Consider the following 25,205-nt stretch of genomic DNA (forward strand, 5'->3'; position numbering starts at 1 on the left):
GGACAGGTTTGATAAAGTAAGACAGGTCAATCTTTGCACGAATTGTCTTAAACCTGGACATTTCTATAAGCGGTGTAGACAATCAACATGCAAGAAATGCGCGTCAAACCACCATACGTTATTGCATCCAGATAGATCAAGCGAACAGAACGCAGCTTTAGTTCATCAACCGGTAGAAAACGCGAGCGATATACGATCTGCAGATAATATACAAGGTATTTTAAACACTACCAATTTGTTAGTTTCGGCAGTTAGCGCTACAGACCAAACTATACTGTCCACAGTATTAGTTAATATTTTTGACGGCCAAGGCAAGGCATACATAGTGCGAGCTTTGTTAGATTGCGGTTCACAAAGCTCATTCATAACCGAAAATTTATGCGATAAACTTAGAGTAAAAACGACAATCGCGAATATATCAGTCATGGGCATAAATGATATTGTATCTCCCGTTCAATACAAATGCGAAATAAATATACAATCGCGTACCGATATAAGTTTTCATACTAATTTAAATTACTTCGTAATACCAGAAATTACGTGGTGCGTACCTGCATCTGAAATAAACATTAGCGATTTGCAGATACCTAAACATCTAAAATTAGCGGATAATCATTTTTATAAACCACAAAAAATTGAATTGCTGATAGGAAGTGATCTACTTTGGCAAATACTTGGGGCAAAGAGAATTAGTTTAGGTAAAAATAAACCATTCATGTAAGAAACAATATTTGGCTGGATCATAGCAGGGCCGTATACCAGCCAAAACATCGCATCAAAAGGGCGAATAACTAAGTGTAATTTTACAAACACTATTGAAGTTACAGAACAGCTAAGTAAGTTCTGGGAACTTGAAGAGGTTTTCAATGAAAAACCTTCAGTCTCGGGCAAAGAAATTGTATGCGAAAAACATTTCGAGGATACGGTAAAACACGACGCGACAGGTAAAAATTCATAGTGTCATTGCCATTCAAGGAACCGATAATTTCACTCGGTGATTCATTTTGTCAAGCAAAAAATAGGTTTTTAAATCTCGAGCGTAAGTTGAATAAACATGCCAATCTTAAAACTCTTTCTAGCGAATTCATCCAGGAATATAAAGAGTTAGGACATATGAAAAGTTTGTGCAGAATTACAGAAGCGGCAACAGACTTTAGTGGAAATACTACATTTTATTTCATGCCATATCATCCAGTATTAAAAGAAAGCTCTTTGACGACACGCTTGCGCGTTGTGTTCGATTATAGTGCGCCAACTACAAACGGCATTTCATTATAATAAATAGTATTCAAATGGCCGGACCAACTTTACAGAATGATTTACAGAACAGAACAGTTAGAACACACTTATATGTAGTTAGTGCGGATATAGAAAATATGTATCGTCAGGTATCGGTTGCAGATGATCAAAAATCCTTACAATGTATCTTATGGTGAAATAATCCGGAAGAACCGATTGAAATATTTTAGTTGCAAACAGTTACATACCGTATGAAATGCTCTTCTTACTTAGCGATAAAATAATGTCTAATGACATTAGCGGAAGAGCAAGAAGCTAAAAATCCCAACATTGCTAGCATTATTAAATCTGATTTTTATGTGGACGACCTTTTGACAGGTTTTAATTAAAAACAGAAAGCGCGCGAAGCTTGTAAACAACTTTTTGAGGTCCTCAAAGGCGGAGGATTTACATTGCTTACATTTTATTCAAATGACCCTGAAATATTAAGAGATATACCGGATAATTCAACTACGGGTTCAGTTATTCAATTCGGTGAAAACTAGAAGGCAAAAACTTTGGGATTATTGTACTCACCGCAATTAGATAATCTGTTTTATAGCATAAATTCATCTCTAGACCATATAATTACAAAGCGAACTTTATTATCGGACATAGCTCACATTTTTGACCCCTTGGGTCTATCAAGTGCGTGTACCATCATAGCGAAAATTATGTTACAAAAACTATGGCTAGAGCGTCTTACATGGGATGATCCCATACCTGAGCACTTAGCGAATAATTATTTACTGTTTAGGAATAAATTAGAAAGCTTAGACAATTTAAAAATACCTCGGCATATTATATGTTATCGTGAGCTCAGATTAGAACTTCATGGATTTTGCGACTCTTCAGAAAAAGCGTACGGTGCTTGCATATTCATCAAATCTACCGATTCGTTAGGTAAATCGTATTCATTCTTATTATGTGCGAAAAGCAAGGTTGCGCCCCCAAAGCCAGTTACCTTGCCGCGTTTAGAGTTCTGTGGAGCAGTAATTTTATCGCGTTTGACCAATAAGGTCAAAAATTCATTAAATGTGCAATTTAATACGTGTTACCTTTGGACAGATTCCACGATAGTACTTAGTTGGTTGAAAACATCAGCCAATCTATTGAAGACGTTTGTTAGTAACCGCGTAGCAGAGATCAAGGAAACCACTTCGTTTGCGCAGTGGCGTCATGTGCCAGGCAAGGATAATCCTGCAGATCTAGTGTCCAGAGGCCGTAGGACCAGATAAAATAATGGAATGCAACTTATGGTGGCATGTACCGGAGTGGCTCATGTAAGATTCAGATAAATGGCCAAATTTACAAGTTGCTCCTTTTGAAACAAGCGAAACGAGAAAAAACATAAAGGTTTTAACTAATAAACTTGATGAAACACAGAATACGGAGGTATTTTCATTTGAGCACTTTTCTAATATTTTATGTTTAAAAAGAACCGCTGCATATGTGTTCAGATTCATTCGTATGTGTAAAAATAAGGAAAGAACTTCTGAACCCCTTTCTTTGGATGAAATACATTCTGCATTTAACCGTATTCTAAAACTGTGTCAATTCCAGTCATTTTTTAATGAAATAATGCGTTTGAATCAAAGGGGATCTCTAGATAAAAACAGCAAACTCATAAATTTATCTCCATTTCTTGATGATCACGGCATCATGAGAGTAGGCGGGCGTTTAAAGCATTCCGAGTTTGCGTATGACAAAAAACATCCCATCATTTTAGCGGCAGATCATATAGTTACATCTTTAATATTTAATCATTTTCACAAGGATCTGATGCATGCTGGTCCTCAGCTTTTACTTGCAACGATAAGAGAAACTTTCTGGCTGTTATCAGGAAGAAATTTAGCGCGACGTACCGTACACAAATGTGTAAAATGTTTTCGATTAAAATCTAAATCCATTCATTCAGCTAATCATGGGAGACCTTCTTGCTCGGCGTCTCGCAGGTGGGCCACCGTTTATTGTAACAGGTGTAGATTATGCGGGCCCTTTCTTAATTCGCGATAGAAAGGGTCGAGGTTGTAAACTAATAAAGAGTTACATGTGTCTTTTCATTTGTTTTTCTACGAAGGCCATACATTTAGAATTAGTTACGGAACTGTCTAAGGAATCATTTCTGTTGGCCTTTAAAAGATTTATTGCACGAAGAGGCAAGCCCTAAAAGATGGTTTCCGATAATGGAACCAACTTTATAGCAGCTAGTTCGGAGTTAAAAGCGTTAAGAGAATTTTTAGAGCAGCACACTCCCGCGATAGGAGAATCCTTGCTAAAGGATAATATTTCGTGGTCTTTCATACCTCCATTTTCTTCACCTTTTGGCGGACTGTGGGAAAGCGGAGTGAGAACAGTTAAGCATCATTTACATAGAGTTATGGGAAACGCGCACTTAACGTTCGAGGAATTTTATTCGTTGCTTGTGCAGATTGAAGCTATAATAAATTCCCGACCGATTCATCCTTTATTCTTTGATTCAAATGATCTCTCCCCATTAACTCCTGTACATTTTCTCATCGGAAGACCACTTATTCCAGCATATTCAGAAGCTTTCTCAGCATATATGGGAACGATGGAACAAAGAATACATCTCAGAACTACAAAAACGTACCAAGTGGACTACTACTAACGGTGAAGTTGCAGAAAACACGTTAGTGCTCATAAAAAAGGACAATTTATCTCCATTAAGGTGGAAGTTAGGTCGCGTGATCGAACTTATACGCGACTGATAGTTTCTGCCCTTCAGGGACGATTTTTAAAAAATAATTATTTAATTTACAAATGCGAGAAAACTTTATTGCGTTCTTAAAAGTTACAATATTAAAATCAGACTTCACTGTACAAGGTTTCAAATCAGACTGAATAATAATTAATTAAAATAAAATACATTACACATTGGAAAATAGAACAATAATTCGCAAGTTGCACTTTTATATTCAGGTCGATCATAGTTCAGGTGCTGACGCATCGGATTTAGGGTATTGGCTTATGGGGTCAACGACTATAACTCGCGGCAGTGATGGTGTAGCCAGAGTTTTTAAGATAAAGACAGGCAATGGTATCATAACTCGTTCTTTTTCCAAGGTGTGTCCGCTGCCCGTTTCGGACTAAGTGTATTTGAAACATTTGAACATTTAGCGTTAGCAGACGATTTTGTTGGCAGTGTTTGCCAAGGCGGGGGCCATGTTCACGCCACTATTTATTTTAAGTTTATTTCATGAATTTTCCGATCCGACAACATATCAGTCTATGCGTATGCAGATATTAGGCCATATGTGAAGATAAGGAGAGTCTCTAAAAGCACCCCAAGACGACACTCAAATTCGGGTCAAGATCGGTGATACAGAATTCAGAGCGAGCGGACATAATACTTATAAGCGTTCATATATTCCTGTATTGTGTAATTCAAAATAAAGTCAGTTTTTCGCACGGAGTTTGATTATTTACCAGCGGCACACGCGAAGTGCAAATCAAGTCATTTACACTTAGTAACCAACATGTACTTGGTTTTGTCTTCGTTGATGACTAGACCGACCTGTTTCGCCGCCGTTTCCAATTCTAGGAAATATTGCTCAACATCTCGCTTGCAACACCCTATTATGTCAATGTTATCAGCGTATGCTAAGATTTGTATCGATCTATTGTAAATGGTACCGCCATCTCTAATTCGTGTCTCGGACTATCTTTTCCAAAGCAATATTAAATAGGATGCAAGCCAGGGCATCCCCTTGTCTGAGTCCCTCCTTTATCTCAAAGGATCGGGAATTTTCTCCCTGTATTCTAACGCTGGCTTTTAAGTTAGACATTGTCATTCTCGTTAATCGGATAAGTTTTTTGGTATACTAAACTCACGATTGGATGAAAAGTGCTCAAGATAGAGCACAATGAACACAAATGAGGGAGGCTTATGTCCAGCAGTAGACGCAAAGGGCTGGGTAATGATGATAATGAAACTCATGCATTTATTGGTATAGTACTGTTCTCTTGACACTGTCGTATGCAGCCTTGAAGTCGACAAATAGGTGATGGGTTTCAATGTTAAATTCTAATGTTTTTTTCGAGAATATATCTTATTGAATGAATCTGGTCAATTGTTGATTTCTCTGGAGTAAATTCGGCCTGGTATTTTCCAACTATGCCAACTGTGTAAACTTTTAGTCTTTCGTAGAGAATATTTGCTAGTATTTTGTAAGCAGTTGTTAACAGGGTTATAGCTCTGTAGTTGTTACACTGGAGCTGATCGCCTTTTTTATGTAACAGGCATATCATACCTTGAGACCATTCACAGGGTACATTTTGCCAGACAAGAAGTAAAAGTTTCTGCAGTGCTTGTAGCAGGACGTCTCCACCATTCTTGTAGAGCTCACTACAAATTTCATCAGTTCCTGGTGCTTTATTATTTTTAAGCTTTTTAATGGCTTAGGCAACCTCTTCAGTGATAGGTCGTCTTTCGTTTGGGTTGAATATATTCCAATTATTTCGATCTGCTACGGTGTTATCTGCTTCTTCGATATAATGGCCGCTAAATTTTGCATCGAAAAATTCAACCCGTCGGTTTAAAATTAAGGCCGTATCACTTAGGATATTTCCTTCTCCATCCTTACAGCTCTTGATTCTTGGCTTAAACTCTTTACTAATTTTGTTTATATTTCTGTAGAACTTTCGACTTTCGTTTTGATTTTTTAACCATTCTATGTTTTCTTACTACTTTTCTTCAAATTGCCTGTTTTTCTTCTATATAATCTTTTTTCTTCCCTTCTTTTAGAAGCAATTACTACCACCTCAAAAAAGCTGATTGTAGGTATATACATTTGCAATAACACTGTTTTGGATGGCCAACTTCTTCTTCATCCGTACACTACATTAGAATTAAACGTATTATTAATCCACAAATCTCAAGGCTTTGATGAAATCCCTGGGGTTTTACTAAAAAAGGTTTTTTCTTTTATAATATCACCATTAACATATTTGGTTAATTTATCAATTTCAACTGGCGACTTTCCAGATTATATAAAAACTGGAAAGGAGTGAGAGAGAAAGAAGTGAAAACCGTCCAATAACAATGTCTACAGGTATTTACAAAGACTTAATTCATTTTTACAGATAAATAAATTTAGTGACCAACATATTTAAAAATTCAAAATACTGCATCTGGCCTGTCTTTATATATCGGAGACTTGTATATTTAAATACTAGATATAAAGATATCTTACGTGTCCCAATATGCAGGGGAAATATATATTTCAGGTCTCCTAGTATAATGGGACAAAGAATTTTTAAAAGATTACCGATGCGTTATAACAAACTTTAAAATAAATTTAAAGAAATTTTTGGCTGCGCACATTTTCTAACCAATTGAAGAATTTCTTCAATTTTAAATGTTACTCTTTTTGTTGTTAGTTTGTTTAGTGTGTTTGTTTACTTGCTTGTTTTTATTTAAATAACTAACCAATTCGACACAAACTAGGTTTGTCTAAAAGGAAATAAAATATTTATTTAATTATTAGTACAAAAAAATCGACCTTTTTCGTCAAAAAACCCGTCTATTAGGATTTCCACCATTTTTGTCACTTTTAGAGTAATTCATCATAATGTAGATATTGCAGTCCATAGGTAAGAGTTTATATTTTTTTATTTTATCGTAACAACAATTGTATATACATTTAAATTCTTAACTTAAGGAAAATTTAAGAACTTTTAAAACAAAGCCTCTTCTGACGGCATTATCTAATCTGTAACAAAAAAGGTTCATAAATTACATATGTAAATTAATTTTGAGGGTCGAGAGCTACTCTGCATCTAGGTGTGTTCTGTATCATTAAGTGTACACGAATATACAGGACCTACAGTTTAACGTCAACTTCGAACGAACGACTAATCTTTTCAGGGCCTTATCAGGTATTAAAACAAATTATTATTGGATATTTCGAAAATGATCTTCGGTTTGACTACTGTGGATGTACGCACAGTACTGGACACTTGATACTAGTATAGTTTCAATAAATTTAGTCTTGAATTGATAGAAAAGTTTACACATGAATTGGATATTCTCTCGATTTACGTCAATTCAGTTATACTTATCAAAACAATTAGACAATTTGGAAAATATCCAGTACTATCTCAAATATATCTTCTGAGATCAGAAGTACCAAATTTAGCACTACATAACTTTTGAATTTGAATTGAATAAAATTAGCAAATATTCGGTTAATTAAATTTTGATCAATGCTCGTCATATGTTAAAATAGTATGGATTGGCACTACTGTGGCCAATAGTCTACAAGCTATTAGTGAAGGTATCTAGCAAAGTTTCCGAGGATCGAATTGTAAAGGGCAACATCTTTGTTGTTACCTATATATTTGAAGTGGTAGCGGCTTTAAGAAAGAGAATAGCCTATTTTCGTATAAAAAAGTAGCCATTTTCCGGCGGACATCAATGCGGATAACTTCAAAGAGTGGTTTGAATATGAGCTGCAATATATTAAAGACAATTGTAGTACTGCTTCAGATAATGCAACTTATCATAGCCGCCAAATTCTCAATTCAAACAGCCTAAATGCCGCGTATGAAATGTCACTCAATATACCTCCTAATTTTATTAATCAAAGAAAGCTTTTTTCTTTTACTCTTTCACTCTTACAAAAACCGATTCGAGGTGTACACACATACACACACACACACACACACACAGACACTCGCGCACACACACACACACACCCGCACCCGCACAAACCCGCACACACACACCCCCGCACCCGCACACACCCGCATACACACCCGCATACACACGCACACACACATACACACACACACACACACACACACACACACACACAAAACTTTTAACGAAGACTTGTGTCGTGCATTAGTATCTTCTAATATACCGCTTTCAAATATCTAATGAAAACTTTAGTTCTTTTTTAAAAAAATATTGCAAACAAAACATTCCCAGTGAACGAACTCTAAAGAGAAATAATGTCAATTTGTTATACTGCTCAGTTATTCACAACATAAAAGCCAAAATAGGTAATAATTACTTTTACATATGTGTGAACGAGACCACTGACTTGTCAGGAAGATACATTGTGCACTTATTGATTGGTGTACTTAGCGACGAAACCTTTCCAAAATCGTATTTAATTTCCAGTAAGCAAGTGGAAAAAACCAATGCTCTAACAATATGTGGTTTCTACAAGAAGCATTAGCAAACTATTTTCTTCCTGCTGCTGTGCCTAATGATAAATTATTGCTTATTTTATCTGATGCCGCACCATATATGGTGAAAGCAGGACAAAATTTAAAAATATTTTATCCAAACTTAATACATGTCACTTGTTTAGCGCATGGAATTAACAGAGTTGCGGAGAAAGTAGGAGAAATTTCTATGCTAATCATTTTGTTGAAAAAAAAAACAATAATTAACCTTTTAACGGATGATAGTTGCCAATCTTTGTTGGAAGTTAAGCAAGCCTTCCAAAATAACATCCTCCAACAGCAACTGTCATTCATAAAATCAAATTATAGTTTTGTCCAGAACACTATAACTCAATTAGAATCCTCCCAATTTTCATTGTTATAGAGTACATTTTTAATAAAAGAATTTCAGTTGTAACGCTATGCTGAACGTCCTACAGCAACAGCGTTCAACAGTTCGAACCGTGGGAGTGTCGATAATCACGCATCTATTTCCACGACAAGACGACGAGGTGAGGTCCGGAGCGGCTATTTAAAGCGAGCGGCTGGCGGAGTTAAAGGAGTCTTGTGGCTAACGCTCTAGGCTCCCTGGCTTGCTAGTGCATTGAATCTGCGAGCCAATCCGGACAGAAAGACTTTCGCAGTGAGGATTATGCTCTGTCCTTAATCAAGCAGAAGTCGTGGGTATATTGGATTGAACGTTACCATCAACTCTGACTCAGATTATAACCTAGATCTGCACAATCGAATATTTTAATTGCGAGAGCGTTTGGCGCTTCCCCTGGACTGAGGTCGAAGCGAGTATAAGTCTGCGTGCGATCGAATTCGCGTATTTCATTTTCTGTTAGTAATAATAATTTTTCTTTTACAGACGTCCGCCGGGGAATTCACTCTCGCGGGATCCAGGCGGGGATATAGAATATATTTTATTTTTATTTTTGTACATACGTTAGAATTAATAGATTTATTTTTATTTCAACCTGTGTTTTACTGAGTCTGTCGCCTCGAAAGAGCTACCTGTCACAAACTGGCGCCCGAGTAAAATTTAGGAAGTGCTAAGAGAGACCGAAAATTAATAACATGTCGACATATAAAGACACCGACTCAGTAACAGGTACGTCGTGGATAAACCGCCTTTGCAAAGAGGAATTGCAGCGCGAAGCCGAAAAATGCTGCTTAAATCCCAAGGGAACCGTCGACGAATTGAGAATACGACTCAGAACCTATTTTAAAGATCGCAAGGAAGCGATAGGAACAATTCTAAAAGATAAAACTTCCAAGGGAGCAGAATCCGACACACTGACCCAGGAAATTTCGGTCATCCGAAGACAATTACAGGAATTAACAATACCGAAACAATTAGGGCAATCAGAATTGCTAAATTAAGTACGAAAGTGGAACACACAATTCGACAAGAAACATTCGGATGCAATAGAATTCTTAGAGAGGATATATGAAGTAAGCTTGGCTTACGAGATCGATAAACAAGATCTACTAAGGGCACTACCAGAATTGTTAGGAGACCACGCATTGTTATGGTACCGAAATAATAACAAAAATTGGAAGTCGTGGACAGATTTCAGCGAAGATTTAAAAAAAGCTTTCTATCCCAGAGGATATTTACTATAACTAGAGGAGCAAATCCGAAACAGAAAACAGAGACAAAACGAACCAGTGGATAGATATATCACGGAGATTAAAACATTAATCAGACGAGAAGGATCTTTTTCCAGAAACCAAGAACTCGAAAGGATATACAAAAATTTGTTACGAGAATATAAGGTTTATGCTCGCCGCCGGGATTTCGAAAACTTAACCTAATTACAAGATTTAGCCCAAGAATACGAAGCTTTAGAAAAAGACCCGAGCAAATCAGATTTGTCGTGGAAACTAAAGACGTACGGACCAAGCAGAGTGCGATGCCAAAACGACATGCTTTAGATGCAAGATGCCAGGTCACAGCCGTAAAAACTGCAAAAACCCATGGAAAAAGTTTTGTTCGCGTTGCGGCAGAGAAGGGGTTTACAGCAGCGACTGCTGTTTCAGGCGTTAGGGAAACGAATTACAGACTGGAGAAACAAGGAGTCGTCCCAGTCTGTAAGGAAAGATTTGACTCCATTCGTTTTCGCCGTTACACGGCCAGAAAGCAATGACGTTCGACTGTTCGCACCGCTGAAAATAGGGCAAAGAACATACAGAGCGCTCATTGACACAGAAACCACTAAAAATTACGTCGGGGATAGAATAGCTCAGATATACAAGGACAAGGACTATACAAGACTAGCAAATGGATCGTCAATGGAGCTTAACCAGAAGTTGACAATTGACTGCGAGATCGATAAGTTACAAACCCGACAAACATTCATAGTAATGCCAGGGTTAACGGAAGACGCCTTACTAGAAGTGGAATTCCTCAGGAACTGTTCTATCGAACTTAAATTCGATAAACATATGACCAAACAATACATACAACATCAAGAAGAGACATGTAACACTTTAAAAGACTCCACTCAAAATACGGAGTTAGAAAGATTGATAAGAAAAGAACTAAGGGAGTTTGAGAACCTAACAGGACCCACCAACTTAATAAAACACGATATAAAATTGAAGAAAATGTGCGATTCAGTCAAACAGCCTTATAGGCGGCACAATCCCGCAATGCTACAGATCATCAACCAAGAAGTGGACAAGATGTTAAAAGAATGAACTATCGAACCCTCCACAAGTGACTGGAGTTCACCGATTGTACTAGTTAGGAAAAAGGATAACTCGTACAGATTTTGCATTGACTTTAGAAGAGTCAACGAACTATCAGATAAGGACGCATATCCGTTACCCAGAATATCGGAAATTCTGGATAGACTTAAGGAAGCAAATTTTATCTCAACCCTCGATTTGAAACAGGGATATTTTCAAATACCCCTAGAAGAAGCAAGCCGCCCTGACAGCATTCAGCTTACCCGGAAAAGGCAATTTTCGGTTCAAAACCACCCAATTTGGACTGCATTCCGCAGGAGCAACTTTTCAACGCCTACTGGATAAGGTAATACCTCCCGATATGGAATTCGCGTTTGCCTACTTGGATGATATCGTAGTAATATCTAAGACGCTCCAAGAGCATTTAAATCACCTACATGAAGTCTTCCGAAGACTGAAAGAGGCCAGATTACAGCTGAACTTCGAGAAATGCACATTTTGCCAGTCAGAACTCAGATACTTAGGACACGTGGTTGGAGCAGAAGGAATAAAAACTGACCCGGAGAAAACCAACGCTATAACTGAACTTGCAGCACCGAGAAATGTGCGTTAACTCCGCCGGTTCCTAGGAATAACATCATGGTATCGCTGATTCATAGAGAACTATTCGACAATAGCACGACCGCTAAACATGCTTCTGAAGAAGAAGATGAGATGGAAATAGACCAATAAGCAGGAAAACGCGTTTGAAGAGCTTAAATCAAAACTTACATCGGCCCCAGTATTAGCATGCCCCGATTTTTCGAAAACATTTTACGTGCAAACAGATGCGTCCAACTGCGGACTTGGGGTTGCACTAACACAGAAATACGACGGCCAGGATAAAGTAATCGCATATGCTAGTCGAACCCTCACACCGGCCGAGACAAAATATTCCAAAACGGAAAAAGAATGTCTATCCATTGTGTACGGGATAAAGCAAATGAGACCATATATAAGGATACAATTTTAAGGTCATATCAGACCACCAGTCCCTCAAATGACTGAAGAACCTTAAAAATCCGTCAGGTCGATTAGCCAGGTGGTGTTTAGAACTGCAACAGTACGATTTCGAGGTAATGTATAGAAAGGGAGTCCTCAACAAGGTAGCATATGCTTTAGCTTTGTCACAACAACCACAAGAAAACCAGAACGAAGAACCAGAGTTGTAATTATTAGCATCAGAGCTGGAATCATGCAGTTGGTACGATAATTTATATAGGAATGTACTCCAGAACCCAGACGATTGCCCGGATTTACAAATATCAAACAAGAAATTATATAAACACGTTTGGAGCAGCCGTAATTTAGCCGACCCAGAGTTTAATAATCCATGGAAATCATGCGTACCAAGATATAAAAGGAAAGATATTTTGGAGGGAAATCATGACTCGACACAGCAGGCCATTTAGGAATTGCAAAAACAATTTGCCGAATAGCGCAGAAGTACTATTGGCCTAAAATGTTCAAACAAATTGCAGACTACGTTAAAGCCTGTACGAAGTGGCTTCAATATAAACCGTCTCAAATGTAACCAGCCGGGAAAATGCAACCACCCACTGTAGAAAAGCCTTGGCATACTGTCTCAGTTGATTTAATAGGACCATTCCCAAGATCTGCAAAAGGGAACATTTTCTTGATAATCATGCAAGACCGGTTTACCAAATGGGTCGTCGCCCAGCCAATAAGAGCAGCATCTACGAACTCCATCATCGACACTCTACGATAAAAGGTAGCTATGCAGTTCGGTATCCCGAAGAAAATCATCTCGGACAACGGCGCGCAGTTCACAAGCGGCAATTTTAAGGCGTTCCTAAAGTCCTATAACATAAATCACATTCTAACACCGCCGTACTCACCTCAATGTAATCCAGTAGAACGAATGAACAAAGTACTGAAAACGATGATAGCTACTTACGTGGAGGATAACCATAAAGACTGGGACAAATTCATACCAGAATTCTGCTACGCCATAAATTCGTCAAGACACGATTCAACAGGATTTTCACCAGCGCTTCTTAATTTCGGAAGAGAATTAGACACAACAGAGGCGACAAACGGCCAAGGTATACAGGGGTATGCAGAGAACTTAAACAAGTTAGAAGCGTAAAGAGAATTAGCGAAAGTGCACATGGAACACGCTTTCGAGGACCAAAAGAAGCATTACGATCTAAGACGAAGAGACTGGCGACCACATCCAGGAGATCGAGTCATGAAAAAGGAACACCATCTATCATCGGCTAGTGCAGCTTTCACCAGCAAACTAGCGCCAAAGTACTCAGGACCATACATAGTAACATCAGTGATATCACCAGTAATAGTAAAACTGAAATTGGCCGATAGTAGTAGCCGCAAGCAGATTACGGCACATGTAAAAGATTTAAAACCATGGGAGGGGGAAAATGTTACTACAGAGTCATTGTGTCAAAACGTTAAAGGTACTATTGGAAAGGAAATTTTTAAAAGATTTAAAGTAATCATGGGAAAAAGTAGTGGTTACCAGGTTTTTTCTGAAGTGGTGCAAGTACTAGCTGGGACATTTCCCGAACCACTTAATTTAAAACCATCTATTACAGTAAATTTGAAAAAAAGCCCCAGTTACATTAGTTGATGTCGAAAGAAGTTTTTATATTTACAAATATATGTATTCAGATAGAAACCATAAGTTTTTATTAGAAAATTTTGAACATCATTTGATAATCTATTGTTACCACAATTCAAAATAATATTTCTATGTTAAAATAATTGTATATGTTATATATTTATAATATTGTAAGTATTTTTGTAAATAAAAAAATATTGTAAATATTTTTTATTACATGCACATTTTCTAGATAAATATATAGTAGTCGCTAGAATAGTGGATTTTAAGACAAAAATGTTCCCTAGAGTTTTTTCGAAAAGTTAATATTTTTGGAGTTATTCGTGACTGAATTTTCACAAACTACACGTCAAAAAAACTTGATTTTAAAGGTTTTTTCACGAATAACTCCAAAAGTTCAGATTTTGCCAGAAAAACTGTTTGGATATACAATAAAGCTCATAAAACAAAGAGATTATTTTTTTATTATTACCATTAACTTAATATTAACAAAGTTATGGCTGTTCGAAAATTGACTTTCTGAAGGTTGAATAAGTGATTAACAGTAAGGTTTTTATGGAAAACTTATAGAAACTTTTTTAAAGATCTTAAAAATACCTTTAAAATGACTAGCAACGTGATGTGCATGAAAATTAAGGTAAGTTATAATTGAAATAAAGTCCACTTATATTTTTTGTGTTGTAACAAACTCACCCCTGCCAAAACCACTCTAGTTGAAACTATTCGTTTTTTATTTACAATTTAATTCATTTTTATACAAACATTGTAGAAGTTAAAATGGTTTAGAAGGTTTTGTTTTGAAAAAATATGAGTTTAAAATGAAGACACTATTTTAGGAATTTCTTAAAAAATCCCCATTTTTTCAAAATAACTCAACAACTAAAAAAGATAAAAGAACACAAAAGAACTTTTTTTACTGAATATTTCGATTTTTTCTTGTATTTTTATAAACTAAAAATTAAACGAGATATGATTATTTAAAGGTTACGTTTTGCTCCATCTAAAAGCATTTTCAGCGCAACTCTTTTTAAAACAAAGGACTTAAAAATTAATATGCACTGCTTTGTAGTTTATAAAGCGGTTATAATAATTTTTTTCAAGCTTTTTGTTATAAAAAGGTTTGCGCTGAAAAGGCCTGAAGATAGTGCTAGTAAAGGCAGGCTAATACAACGTTTAAAAATAATCATATCTCGTTTAATTTTTGGTCTGTAGAAATAAAAGAAAAATTTAAGTCGTCAGTAAAAAAAAGTCGGTTTTGTGTTCTCAAATTTTTTCTATTGTTTCTAGTTCTTGAGTTATTTTGAAAAAAACTATGATTCTTTAAGATATTCAAAAAATGGTGAACTCGGATTCTTTCGTTTTGATGGTTTCAACTAAAGTGGCTTTGAAAGGGTTTAAAGTTTATCGAAGGAAACTTATTTAAGGGTTAAATCGATGCATAAAAAAAGAATGTTCAGCACAAAACCGTCAGATACTGGACTTTAAATTTAATTTCACTGTATAATTAAATAATTTTAAATTGTTTGAATTTATAATTATATAATTTTTTTCTAGTAGGGTTAGTTTTTACCCCTAAAAAATAAAAAGCAACCAACAGCACAAGTCCAATTTTGAAGTGGGGTGAAGTATAACCTAAACCCAAATTTCCATGCAAATCAGTGGAGACAAGGTATTATGACATTTTTTCATTTTAACTAATCGAAGAGGTGATATTTAAGGGTTAAACTGTGATCAAATCCTAAATTACGTTGTTTAATGTTAATTGACATTAATTCATTTCATTAAAAGATAATTTGAATCAATTACTTGCTCTTATTATTAATAATTATACGATTTTTTTCTAATTGGGGTAGTTTTCACCCGTAAAAAATAAAAAGCAACCCACGGCACAAATCCAAAAGTGATAGTGGGTGTAAGTAGAACCTAAATTCAAATTTTTATGCAATTCAGTCTACTGAATCGAATTCAGTCGACTTCGTCGACTAATCACTGCACACGACTCGTGTTACATTTCATTTCATTATTCCTTTGATAGACATAAGTAGGTACAACTCTACTTTAGATTTATTTTAGTTGTTGGAAGTTAATGTTAAACTGTAGTATATGTATCTGTGTATATAAACTTACACGCAGAGTAGCTGCTTACACCCAACATTGGGCATCTATCGCACATATTTATTACTAAATCGACTAATGAGAGTAATAATAATGTAATAATTGTTTTCAGAAAGTTTTATTAGATGATTGCAGAAAATTATGACAATAATGTTCGCGAACAAAACTTAATTAATAATATATCACTTTTCACTCGAAATAATAAACACCCATTCTTACTTACCGTGTTTTTCTTAGGCTACAGGCTTTTTTAAGTAGGCTCTTCTATAGAAGTCCGAAAATAATACCAACATGAAGAAGTTTTGAGGTACAAAGAACATGCTTAAAAGTTTTGGATATCCACATTGGACGAACAGCTGCCTTCCAAAGATGAATATAAAAAATGAAAATTGTACCTGGATAATAAAAAGTAGATTATTAAATATTTAAAGAAAACCATTAGTCTATTAGAATATAGTGTAATATTAACATTAAGAGTTGATTACAAATAATTTAACAATAAAAGTCTAATTTTGTATAATTTTTGTCCATTGCTTAGGCGTACATTTTATTCTACAGAGTAAGTCATGAGGGGCTGTTCATACTCCTACCTCGTATTAAGGTCACTATGAGAATACCAAATGACCATTAAAAAGTGTATGCTTCCATTGTTTAATAATGTACAGGGTTAGATGTAAGTTTTGACGGAAATTTCTATTCGTCATAACTTTTGAACGGTAAGTTTGATGTGTCTCATATTTTGATTAAATATTACACTACTAACACTTAGTCAACTAATTTATTCAAACTAGCAAAAATTTCACCCTGTCAGTTTTTCTAAATGTAAGTAAAAAACTGCAAAGAACTGAAGTATAAAAACTGTGTATAAAAATCATAGTACTTTTCCAACATGGAGCATAAACAGAATTCCAAAAACACTGATACTGTTAATTGATTTAAGATAAATAGGTTTAATATTTAACTTAAGGTAACATTATTTGACCACGTTGGCAGCAGCCAAGCGAACACTTCAATAGTTCTAACGATAAAGTGGCCTGAAAACAGTTATTAATTTCAACATGCGTACATAGCAACATCCGATTAGACCCGAATCAATAATGACAGCGATAATTTCAAAAAAGTTAACATACGAGGGTGTTACTACTGTCACTGTGAGTTAAAATCATCAATGAAGTAAGCAACGCTTCAAACATCTTTATCATTAATATTGATCACAGCAAAACAATAATCAGTGAGGACACAATTTGTGCTATCATGATGCAGGAAAGATTCAATAACATAAACCCTAGCAATTAATCTGAGGTTCACTTCTTATTTTTCTAGTGCCGATTCTATTAATGAAGGTTGGCTATAACCATTTCAAATTCATCTCTATCTTCTGCGTTTCTTAAAAGCATTTGTGTTTAACCCTATCTAGTCGCAAATGTTTTTCGGTCAGGATATTTGTCATCTACCAGGAACCCTTTTTTCTTCGATTTCATAATGAGCTGCAAGAACTTGTACTTATTATTTCTAATGTCCCAAATATGCTTTTATTCCCCTTTTAACGGTGGTCAAAAATTCTCTGTCTCTTCCCATTCTGTGCCACAATGGAAAATGGAAACTTTGGAAAATGATTAGAGTTCCGAGATTCCTTTCAGTCAATAATCTTTGATAATTTAAATATAAATCCTATTTAGAACGTCCACTACCTGAAATCCTCTCTGAGCCGGGTTGTCGAAAAGGTCATTAGTAGTTTGCTAGTGTCCTCGGATAATTTTTCAGTCAATGATATGTGAAAAATTTGCAAACAAAGACTTATTAATATATACAATGACACCAAGCGTCTTTTTTCTCTCCCAAAAATAATAGAGCCATCTGTATCAAATAACAGACAACGCAGGAGTTGCACACAAATATCGTGCTCTCCTGGATGGTGCTTCATAATCAAATTATATTGTACCTAACTTTTTTGATAAATTGGGAATAGAAAAAAATTACTTTAATGTATCAGTGTTTGGTTTTAGTCAAATTTCTTTAAATTTAAAATACAATTGTAATTTAATAATTGAATCGTGCTACTCATCTTTTAAAACACCAATTAGTTGTCTAATTACTAACTCTGCATGTGATTAGTTTCCTAGTTGTAATGTTGATGTATTTTCCTTGCTCATTTCTTCTAATCTTCAGTTATCTAACTCCAAAACTTTCATATTAACTCACCAGTAGATCTCTTAATTGAAGCAGGCCTATTTTATAACTTGCTGTATGTAGTACAAATAAAATTAAATGGCGTTGGGGTCTAATTATTTAAAATAACTGGACAATATGTAATGTTTCTAGTTTGTCTGAAGTAAAGGATCTATCTCACTTTTGGGATATAGAGAAAGTGTCTACTTCTGTCCCGCGGTCGTAGAAGGGACAAAAATGGCAGGTTCATCGTAACAATTCCCTTTAAGGAGGAGGAATGTAAAGCTAGTTTGCGTCCGTAGTAGAACACTACACGTGCACCCTGGATAATGCTAAATGAACTAGCGCAATAGGCAGCCAGACAATCTAGAATCTCTGGATCTCCTGGCAGGAAGACATTACGAATATAAGATGTGCCTCCAACCAACAATTTAAATGGAACTTCTCAGGACCAAGTGACAAAAGGACTCGGACCAAGCATCCGATTAGGCCATTTAAATATAGAAGGTATTAGTAGAAGTAAATGCGAGTATATTCAAAGGTACTCATTGAAATTAATATCGACGTGGTCGCAATTCAGGAAACCGATGTAAAAAACGAAGAACAAATTCTCGGTAGAGGAAGAATTCATGCCTATGATTTATTAGGTGCAACTTTCTATCCCTTTACAGCGAAGAAAACTATACCTAGAGGATATCGTAAAAAGTATGTCCCAGGATGGGATTAAAAAAGGTGAGAAATTGTATCAAGAATACAACGAAAGCCAAGACAGAGAAATTGCGGACGAACTACAGCACAGTTTGGATGCAGCCAGACGACAAAAATATATGGAAATTGTGGAAAAAATAGACTTTAGTAAATCAAGCAGAAAAGCATGGTCTTTACTTAGAAAACTTGGTAGTAGTAGACTTCCAACTAGAGACAAAGTACCAATAGCTCCCAACAGAGTAGCCTCTCCACATTGTAGCGACCACAAGAGCACCTAGAGATCGTGACTACACCACCAAAGTAAAACAAGAACTAAAAATACCAAAGTCTGCATGCCCGCCTACATCTGAATACTCTGACGAGTTTACTCCAGAAGAAATTATTTCAGCAATATCAGAACTTAAGTCTAGAAAGGCACCCCGCTCCGATAAAATTCATTCAGAATTTTTATTCCACTGTGGCAAATATGCTAGGAAATGGCTGGCTGATTTCTATACAGATATGTTAAAATCAGGAGAAATCCCCCATTGACTAAAAAAGGCCTCCATTATAGCCATATTAAAGCCAGGAAAGGCAAATGATCAGCCCCAAAACTACCGACCGATTGCACTGCTGAGCTGTGTCTATAAACTGCTGGAACGCTTAATCTACAACAGAATTAGTGGAAACTTATTTGAATTGATACCTATTGAGCAAGCAGGGTTCAGACCTAACCGCAACTGCACAGACTAAATCCTATCCGTAACAACACATATTGAACCAGGTTTTCAAAGAAAGCAAAAAACATCAGTTGCTTTCATTGACCTATCAGCTGCATACGATACTGTCTGGAGACAAGGACTAAGCTTCAAACTAATACGTTCAATATGTAATACGTGCCTTCCCGTGTCAAAAGGTAACTAAACTCATTGATAGCATGCTCACCGACAGACCTTTTCAAGTCACAATGGGCAATTTTAAAAGTGTCCAAATGAAAATCAGCAATGGACTGCCACAGGGATATGTTTTGGCACCGTTACTGTTTAATCGAGGACCTACCTAGGACAACTTCTAAGAAATTTGGCTACACTGATGATTGGGCCATTGCAGCAAGATATAATAACACGGATATTACAGAAACAATACTAACGGATGACCCTGCCGTTATGGGAGAATACTTTCGCAAATGGAGGTTACGGCTCAATGCAATGAAAACCGAAGTATGCTGTTTCCATCTGAATAATGCCCAAGCCAACAAAAAACTCTCCGTTAACTTTGAAAACAGAGTGCTCACTCATAACTCAACACCAAAATATCTTGGAGTGACTCTGGACAGAACATTAAGTTTTAAAGAACACCTACAAAAAACGGCAGCAAAATTAAAAACGAGAAGTAATATCGTCCAAAAGCTATGTGGCACTACATGGGGGTCCTCAGAATCCTTACTTAGATCATCCCCTCTCGGACTTGTATAGTCGGTGGCTGAATATGCTTCCCCGATATGGCTCAATAGCAAACACACGAAGATTATTGAGACCCAATTAAACCAGACAATGCGAATGATTTCAGGTACAATTAGACACACACCGAAGTATTGGCTTCCCATTCTGAGTCTCATTGCACCGCCGAAACTGCGAAGAAGTCATTCTCTTCTCAAAGAATATTAAAAAATCGAGGCTAACCATCAGCTACCCATCCACCCTGATAGGCTTGATACAGAAATAAACAGACTGCGCTCCAGATATCCTCCATTGCTAAGAGCCAACTCCTTATATCGGGAACAGTTCAACCTCACCAACGCTTGGAGAATACAATGGGAGATCGACTCACCACAGGAAGCACACCAAATGGTCTGTATCGATCAGAAACCGCCAGGCTTTGAACTGACCCGCAATACATGGACAACGCTAAACAGAATAAGAACAAGCAGCGGTAGATGTGCTGACAGCTTATATATATGGGGAAAAACCCTTACTCCTGAATATGACTGTGGTGCGCAACGACAGACTGGCCGTCACATTGTTGAAGAATGCCCCCGAAGGCGATTCCCTGGAGTTTTCGATGAGTTTCTGAATGCAACCGAAAATGTTTTACATTATATTAATAATACATTAGATGTTAGTTTGTAATCCTCAATGTAACGTTTTATATTGATTTTTAATTTTGTGTTCTTATTGTATGTCATACGATAAATAAATAAATAAATTCCTTTAAGGACTTTCTTGATTGACTAAGTGAGGCAAAACGTATCTACGGGTCACATGTCTCCATGTAATGAGCAGTCTGCATTTTTTTTCATAGCCTATTTAATAAACTTCGAGTTGTATTAATAGTTCGTCCCCCAGTACATCTGGAGTTACTTTGAATAACTTACACATGGTAGGTCTAATAGCTCAAAATGATTTAATTACTATAATTCTCAGATTTGAACAACATTTTTATGTGGTATCCGCTGATATTGCAAAAATGTACCATTAAGTTTTTATAGATCTATCTCAAAGAATCCTTTAGCAAATACTTTGACGATTGATTTTTAATGTCTATGTAGATGACTTGATAATTGGTTTTAATTCCATTTCCGAACTTATTTTGCATTGTAACCAAATTGTAACCATTTTAGACAAATATTGTTTTTCTCTAACAGCTAATATTACACTGAAACATACAAAACACCTGTTTTCGGTGACATATGGTAGACGGAAATGCGCACTGGTATATATATACTTACGGGTTAAATTATTTGTCTAAAACTAAAACTTTAGTATTTTCAAAGACACCAATAAACGTACAGGTGTATGCCAAGGGTCAAATAATAGAACAGATAAATTCCATAAAATATTTGGGAGCAAATATCAATAGTCAGTGTAATCCAAAAAAAGAAATCCTATCAAAAATCGAGCAAGCAAGGAAAACATTCATGAGCATGAAAACATTTTTTACAAGATCAGACCTTAGTCTACAGCTTAGAATCCGAATGATCAGATGGTACGTTTTTTCTGTCTTACTGTATGACTGTGAAAGTTAGACAATGGACTCTGAAATAAAAAAAAAGAATAGATGCCTTTGAGATGTATATATATAGACGAATGTTGAGAATTCCATGGGTATAAAGAATTACTAATGTTGAGGTACTTCGTCGCATGTGTAAGCAAAAAGAATTACTAAGAATAATCAAAGAGAGGAAAATGCAATACTTGGGTCATGTGTTGAGAGGCGAAAGATATGAGTTACTTCAAGTTATATTGAAAGGAAAAATACAGGACAAAAGATTAGTAGGAAGACGCCAGAACTCGTGGCTGAAAGATCTGCGGAGATGGTTCGACCGCTCATCCGCAGAAATCTTTCGCGCAGCAGTTTCCAGAACTACAATTTCCATTTGGATCGCCAACTTTCAAAAGGAAACGGCGTCATGAGAAGAAGGTTAAATTATCATATCTGATTTTTGCGCGTATTATTTGTTGACGTGGTATGCAGTCTTAACAGAGATACACAAAAGATCAAGTGAAGTGCGTAACGCTCAATTTCGCATGACTGTCGTTCCAAAATAAACTTAAACTTGTATGGTAGCTGTTGCTACCACTACTACTTAAAGGGTTAAATAAAGGCAATATTACTTTTCTAGCCTCTTTAAATAGTTACAGATTTCAGATTCTCACTTAAGTACCCGATTTCAATTTTCCGCAATGAGCAATTATTCACGATAAAATTTTAAACCATCGGGGTCTTTACGTTTGATTTTTCGTTCTAAATTTTTCCTAAATTTTTCAAAACTTATTTAGTTAGAACATATTTAAATTCTAGTTATAAACGCCTTTTCGAGACTTTTTACAAAAATCTAAGGACCGAATCACTATAACTAGCTATGCTATATTAGTGAACGTATCTGCGGGACTTTATCTTTATCTTGAACATGAATGAATGAAACAATAATTTTAGGTTTTCCTACTTCGCAATGTTACAAGATCTTAATTCATTATTAAAATTATTAGAACATATTTTTCATATTTTGACAATACTCTAATTTCTTTTTAAACTTTTACGCTTCTGGTAATATTGTACAAATTTATGGTGGTTATAAATCACTGTTATATTTTGTATATTATTTATGCTTATCAACCATCGGGTCTAAGTTCTTTAAGCTCTTGTTCATGATTCCAAATCAAACATATGCGTTCACTATAAATAAGACTATATAATTAAATGTTACTTACCAACTGTATTTGGGTTATAAATTTTTTAAATGTTACATTTTGCTTCCATTTTTCATCCAAAGAGGATAAGAAATAGTACGTATACATTATGGTATGTACTGCTGAATTAATCAATCCTACCCAAGTGTTGTAGCCTCCAGCAACGAATCTTACTGTTATCCAGATTATCAAGAACATGCCAAAATGATGGTAGACGTGTAAGAATGTAATTTGTCTCTGGCGTTTTCTTAGTACAAAGAATACCTGAGAAAGAATAAAATTATAAACAAAATATTATAACCAAAAAATAATTGTGAGAAACCCAAATCAAACCAAAATCATGCTAAAGTTTTAGACACAATTCTTATACAGACATTATAGTAGAAAACATTACATAAGTTTTCCATAACGCTATGGCCACAATTCAACTCTATGAAAAAGCAAGATTAAGAATAAAAGCAGAAAAGAAGCTATCTGCTAATAAACCATATAATATTGCATATTTTCTGTAATGGCCAAAAGGTATGTTAATAAAGTATTATATAATCTAAATATTTAATATATGACTATAAATGGAAGTTCTAAAACTAACTATTTTTTATTTTTATTATTTGTTAAATATTTATACAATTATTATTGCATGCCATAAAATATAGCTGGTTGATCTGCACCCCCCAAAAGACAATCTCCAAATTCAAAAAATTTGACAAGGTATATGTGATGTATTTTGACAACTTTTAAGCAAACTTCATGTTTTCGTTTTTGAAAAAACTCAAAACAATTACTTTTTTCCAAGTATAAAGCGGGAAAACCAAACATAGGATTTTGTTAATTTTTTTACAGCATCAAGATATAATTATAAGAAATACTTATGAATTTTTTGAAAATTTTTGTATTTACAGTTTTGTCCCAATAGGAAAAAATAATATGTTTCGGCTTATAATAAAGTTACCGCGGTAAGAAACCTAAAATTTTTTTAATAACAACATATATAAAACTGTAAAAGTGGAAAATATTTGCAATAAAACGTTAAATATTTTTTCCTAAACATATGAAAAATCTCGTTAAACAAGAATTATGCCTTGAACTGCCGCCTTCAAATTGTAATGTAGGGAGATGGCTCCATCTGAAACAATGGTAGTATTTATCATCGATATTACGTTCGGCTTCGAAACGCTTCAAACGAAACGTCATACTAACAGGGTTGCCATATCAATTACTTTGTACAACACTTTGGCAGATTATAATAAAATTTAATATAAATGTTATCGGTTTGAATTTTGAACCGATCATGCTAAAACTTACAGAGTTACACAATAGTAGTAAAAAAGAAAACAAAACTATGTTAGAAAATTATAGACCAATTACCGTACCAACTGTCTTGTGTAAGGTTATTGAAAAATGCATTCATAAAAGGATGTTGTCATTTCGTAGTAAATATAACATAATAAGTTCATATCATTTTTCCAGGTAAATCAACCGAGAGTGCATCAACAACATTTTTTAAATTCATTTATAGTTCATTAGATCAAAAGAAATTTGTTGGAGCCCTCTTTTTTGATTTAACTAAAGCTTTTGACTCTATAAATTTAAATGTAGCAATTTGTAAACTAAACGGACTTGGATTTCGAGGTAATTTTTTAAAATGGTTACAATCCTATCTAGAATATCGACAGATGTATGTCAAATTCGGTCATTATCAATCAGATTTGTATGACGTTGATCTTGGCGTTCCACAAGGACCAATACTGGGTCCTTTGTTATATCAATGATATGCCTAAATATATGAGTACGCAAAATATTTTTTTGTATGTTGATGACACGACTTTGGTGGCATCTGCAGAAAATGCTGAGGAATTGAGGTTAAAACTCAATACCTTAGCCCACGAGTTTACGTCTTGGTGCGAAAAAAACTCCTTAATAGTAAATTCGAGTAAAACAGTATGTATGCAATTTTATATAAAAACTCCAATAAAGGAAAATTTCTCTGTCAAAGTCGACAATGATTTTATCACTTTATCTGACACTACAAAGTTTTTAGGACTCCATCTAAACAGTAATATGAGCTGGGAGGTACATATTAACCATGTATGTTCGAAAATTAATTCTGGATACTATGCTCTTTGGCAACTCAAATACTTATTTACAACGGAACAGATACTTAATGTTTATTACGCTATCATCTATTCACATTTGTCATATAATATTGTTCTATGGGGCAGTGCAACAAA

At 35.3% G+C, this 25,205-nt stretch overlaps 3 protein-coding genes across 4 annotated transcripts in view; 2 read left to right on the forward strand and 1 right to left on the reverse strand.

Moving 5' to 3' along the window:
- The first annotated feature begins 1,952 nt into the window (after positions 1-1,952).
- LOC140435830 (uncharacterized) lies at positions 1,953-2,516 on the forward strand. The gene has a single exon (XM_072524546.1). The coding sequence runs from the start codon at positions 1,953-1,955 to the stop codon at positions 2,514-2,516; it is 564 nt and encodes a 187-aa protein (XP_072380647.1).
- Positions 2,517-3,451: 935 nt separating this feature from the next.
- Positions 3,452-3,910, forward strand: LOC140435831 (uncharacterized). Its single transcript, XM_072524547.1, has 2 exons — positions 3,452-3,625; positions 3,710-3,910. Exons 1-2 carry the CDS (start codon positions 3,452-3,454, stop codon positions 3,908-3,910), a joined length of 375 nt encoding a protein of 124 aa, XP_072380648.1.
- A 2,979-nt stretch (positions 3,911-6,889) lies between these two features.
- The window catches only part of LOC140436872 (very long chain fatty acid elongase AAEL008004-like), a 77,639-nt gene continuing 59,323 nt past the window's right edge, over positions 6,890-25,205 (reverse strand). For both annotated transcript variants that reach the window (XM_072526028.1, XM_072526030.1), the window contains 3 exons: positions 22,996-23,238; positions 16,152-16,323; positions 6,890-7,013 (listed from right to left, as the gene is read on the reverse strand). In XM_072526028.1, the coding sequence (XP_072382129.1) occupies positions 16,162-16,323; positions 22,996-23,238 (405 nt within the window). In that variant the 3' untranslated portion in view covers positions 6,890-7,013; positions 16,152-16,161. The remainder of the gene's footprint in view (positions 7,014-16,151; positions 16,324-22,995; positions 23,239-25,205) is intronic.

The sequence above is a fragment of the Diabrotica undecimpunctata genome, chromosome 3 (assembly GCF_040954645.1).
Source record: "Diabrotica undecimpunctata isolate CICGRU chromosome 3, icDiaUnde3, whole genome shotgun sequence".
Classification (NCBI taxonomy): Eukaryota; Metazoa; Arthropoda; class Insecta; order Coleoptera; family Chrysomelidae; genus Diabrotica; species Diabrotica undecimpunctata.

Excerpts from the sequence above, each read along its gene's own strand:
- LOC140435831 (XM_072524547.1), top strand. The coding sequence starts at position 3,452 with ATGGTTTCCGATAATGGAACCAACTTTATAGCAGCTAGTTCGGAGTTA. Across the intron at positions 3,626-3,709 it reads GCGGACTGTGGGAAAGCGGA|ATTGAAGCTATAATAAATTC; the intron begins GTGAGAACAGTT and ends TTGCTTGTGCAG.
- LOC140435830 (XM_072524546.1), top strand. The coding sequence starts at position 1,953 with ATGTTACAAAAACTATGGCTAGAGCGTCTTACATGGGATGATCCCATA.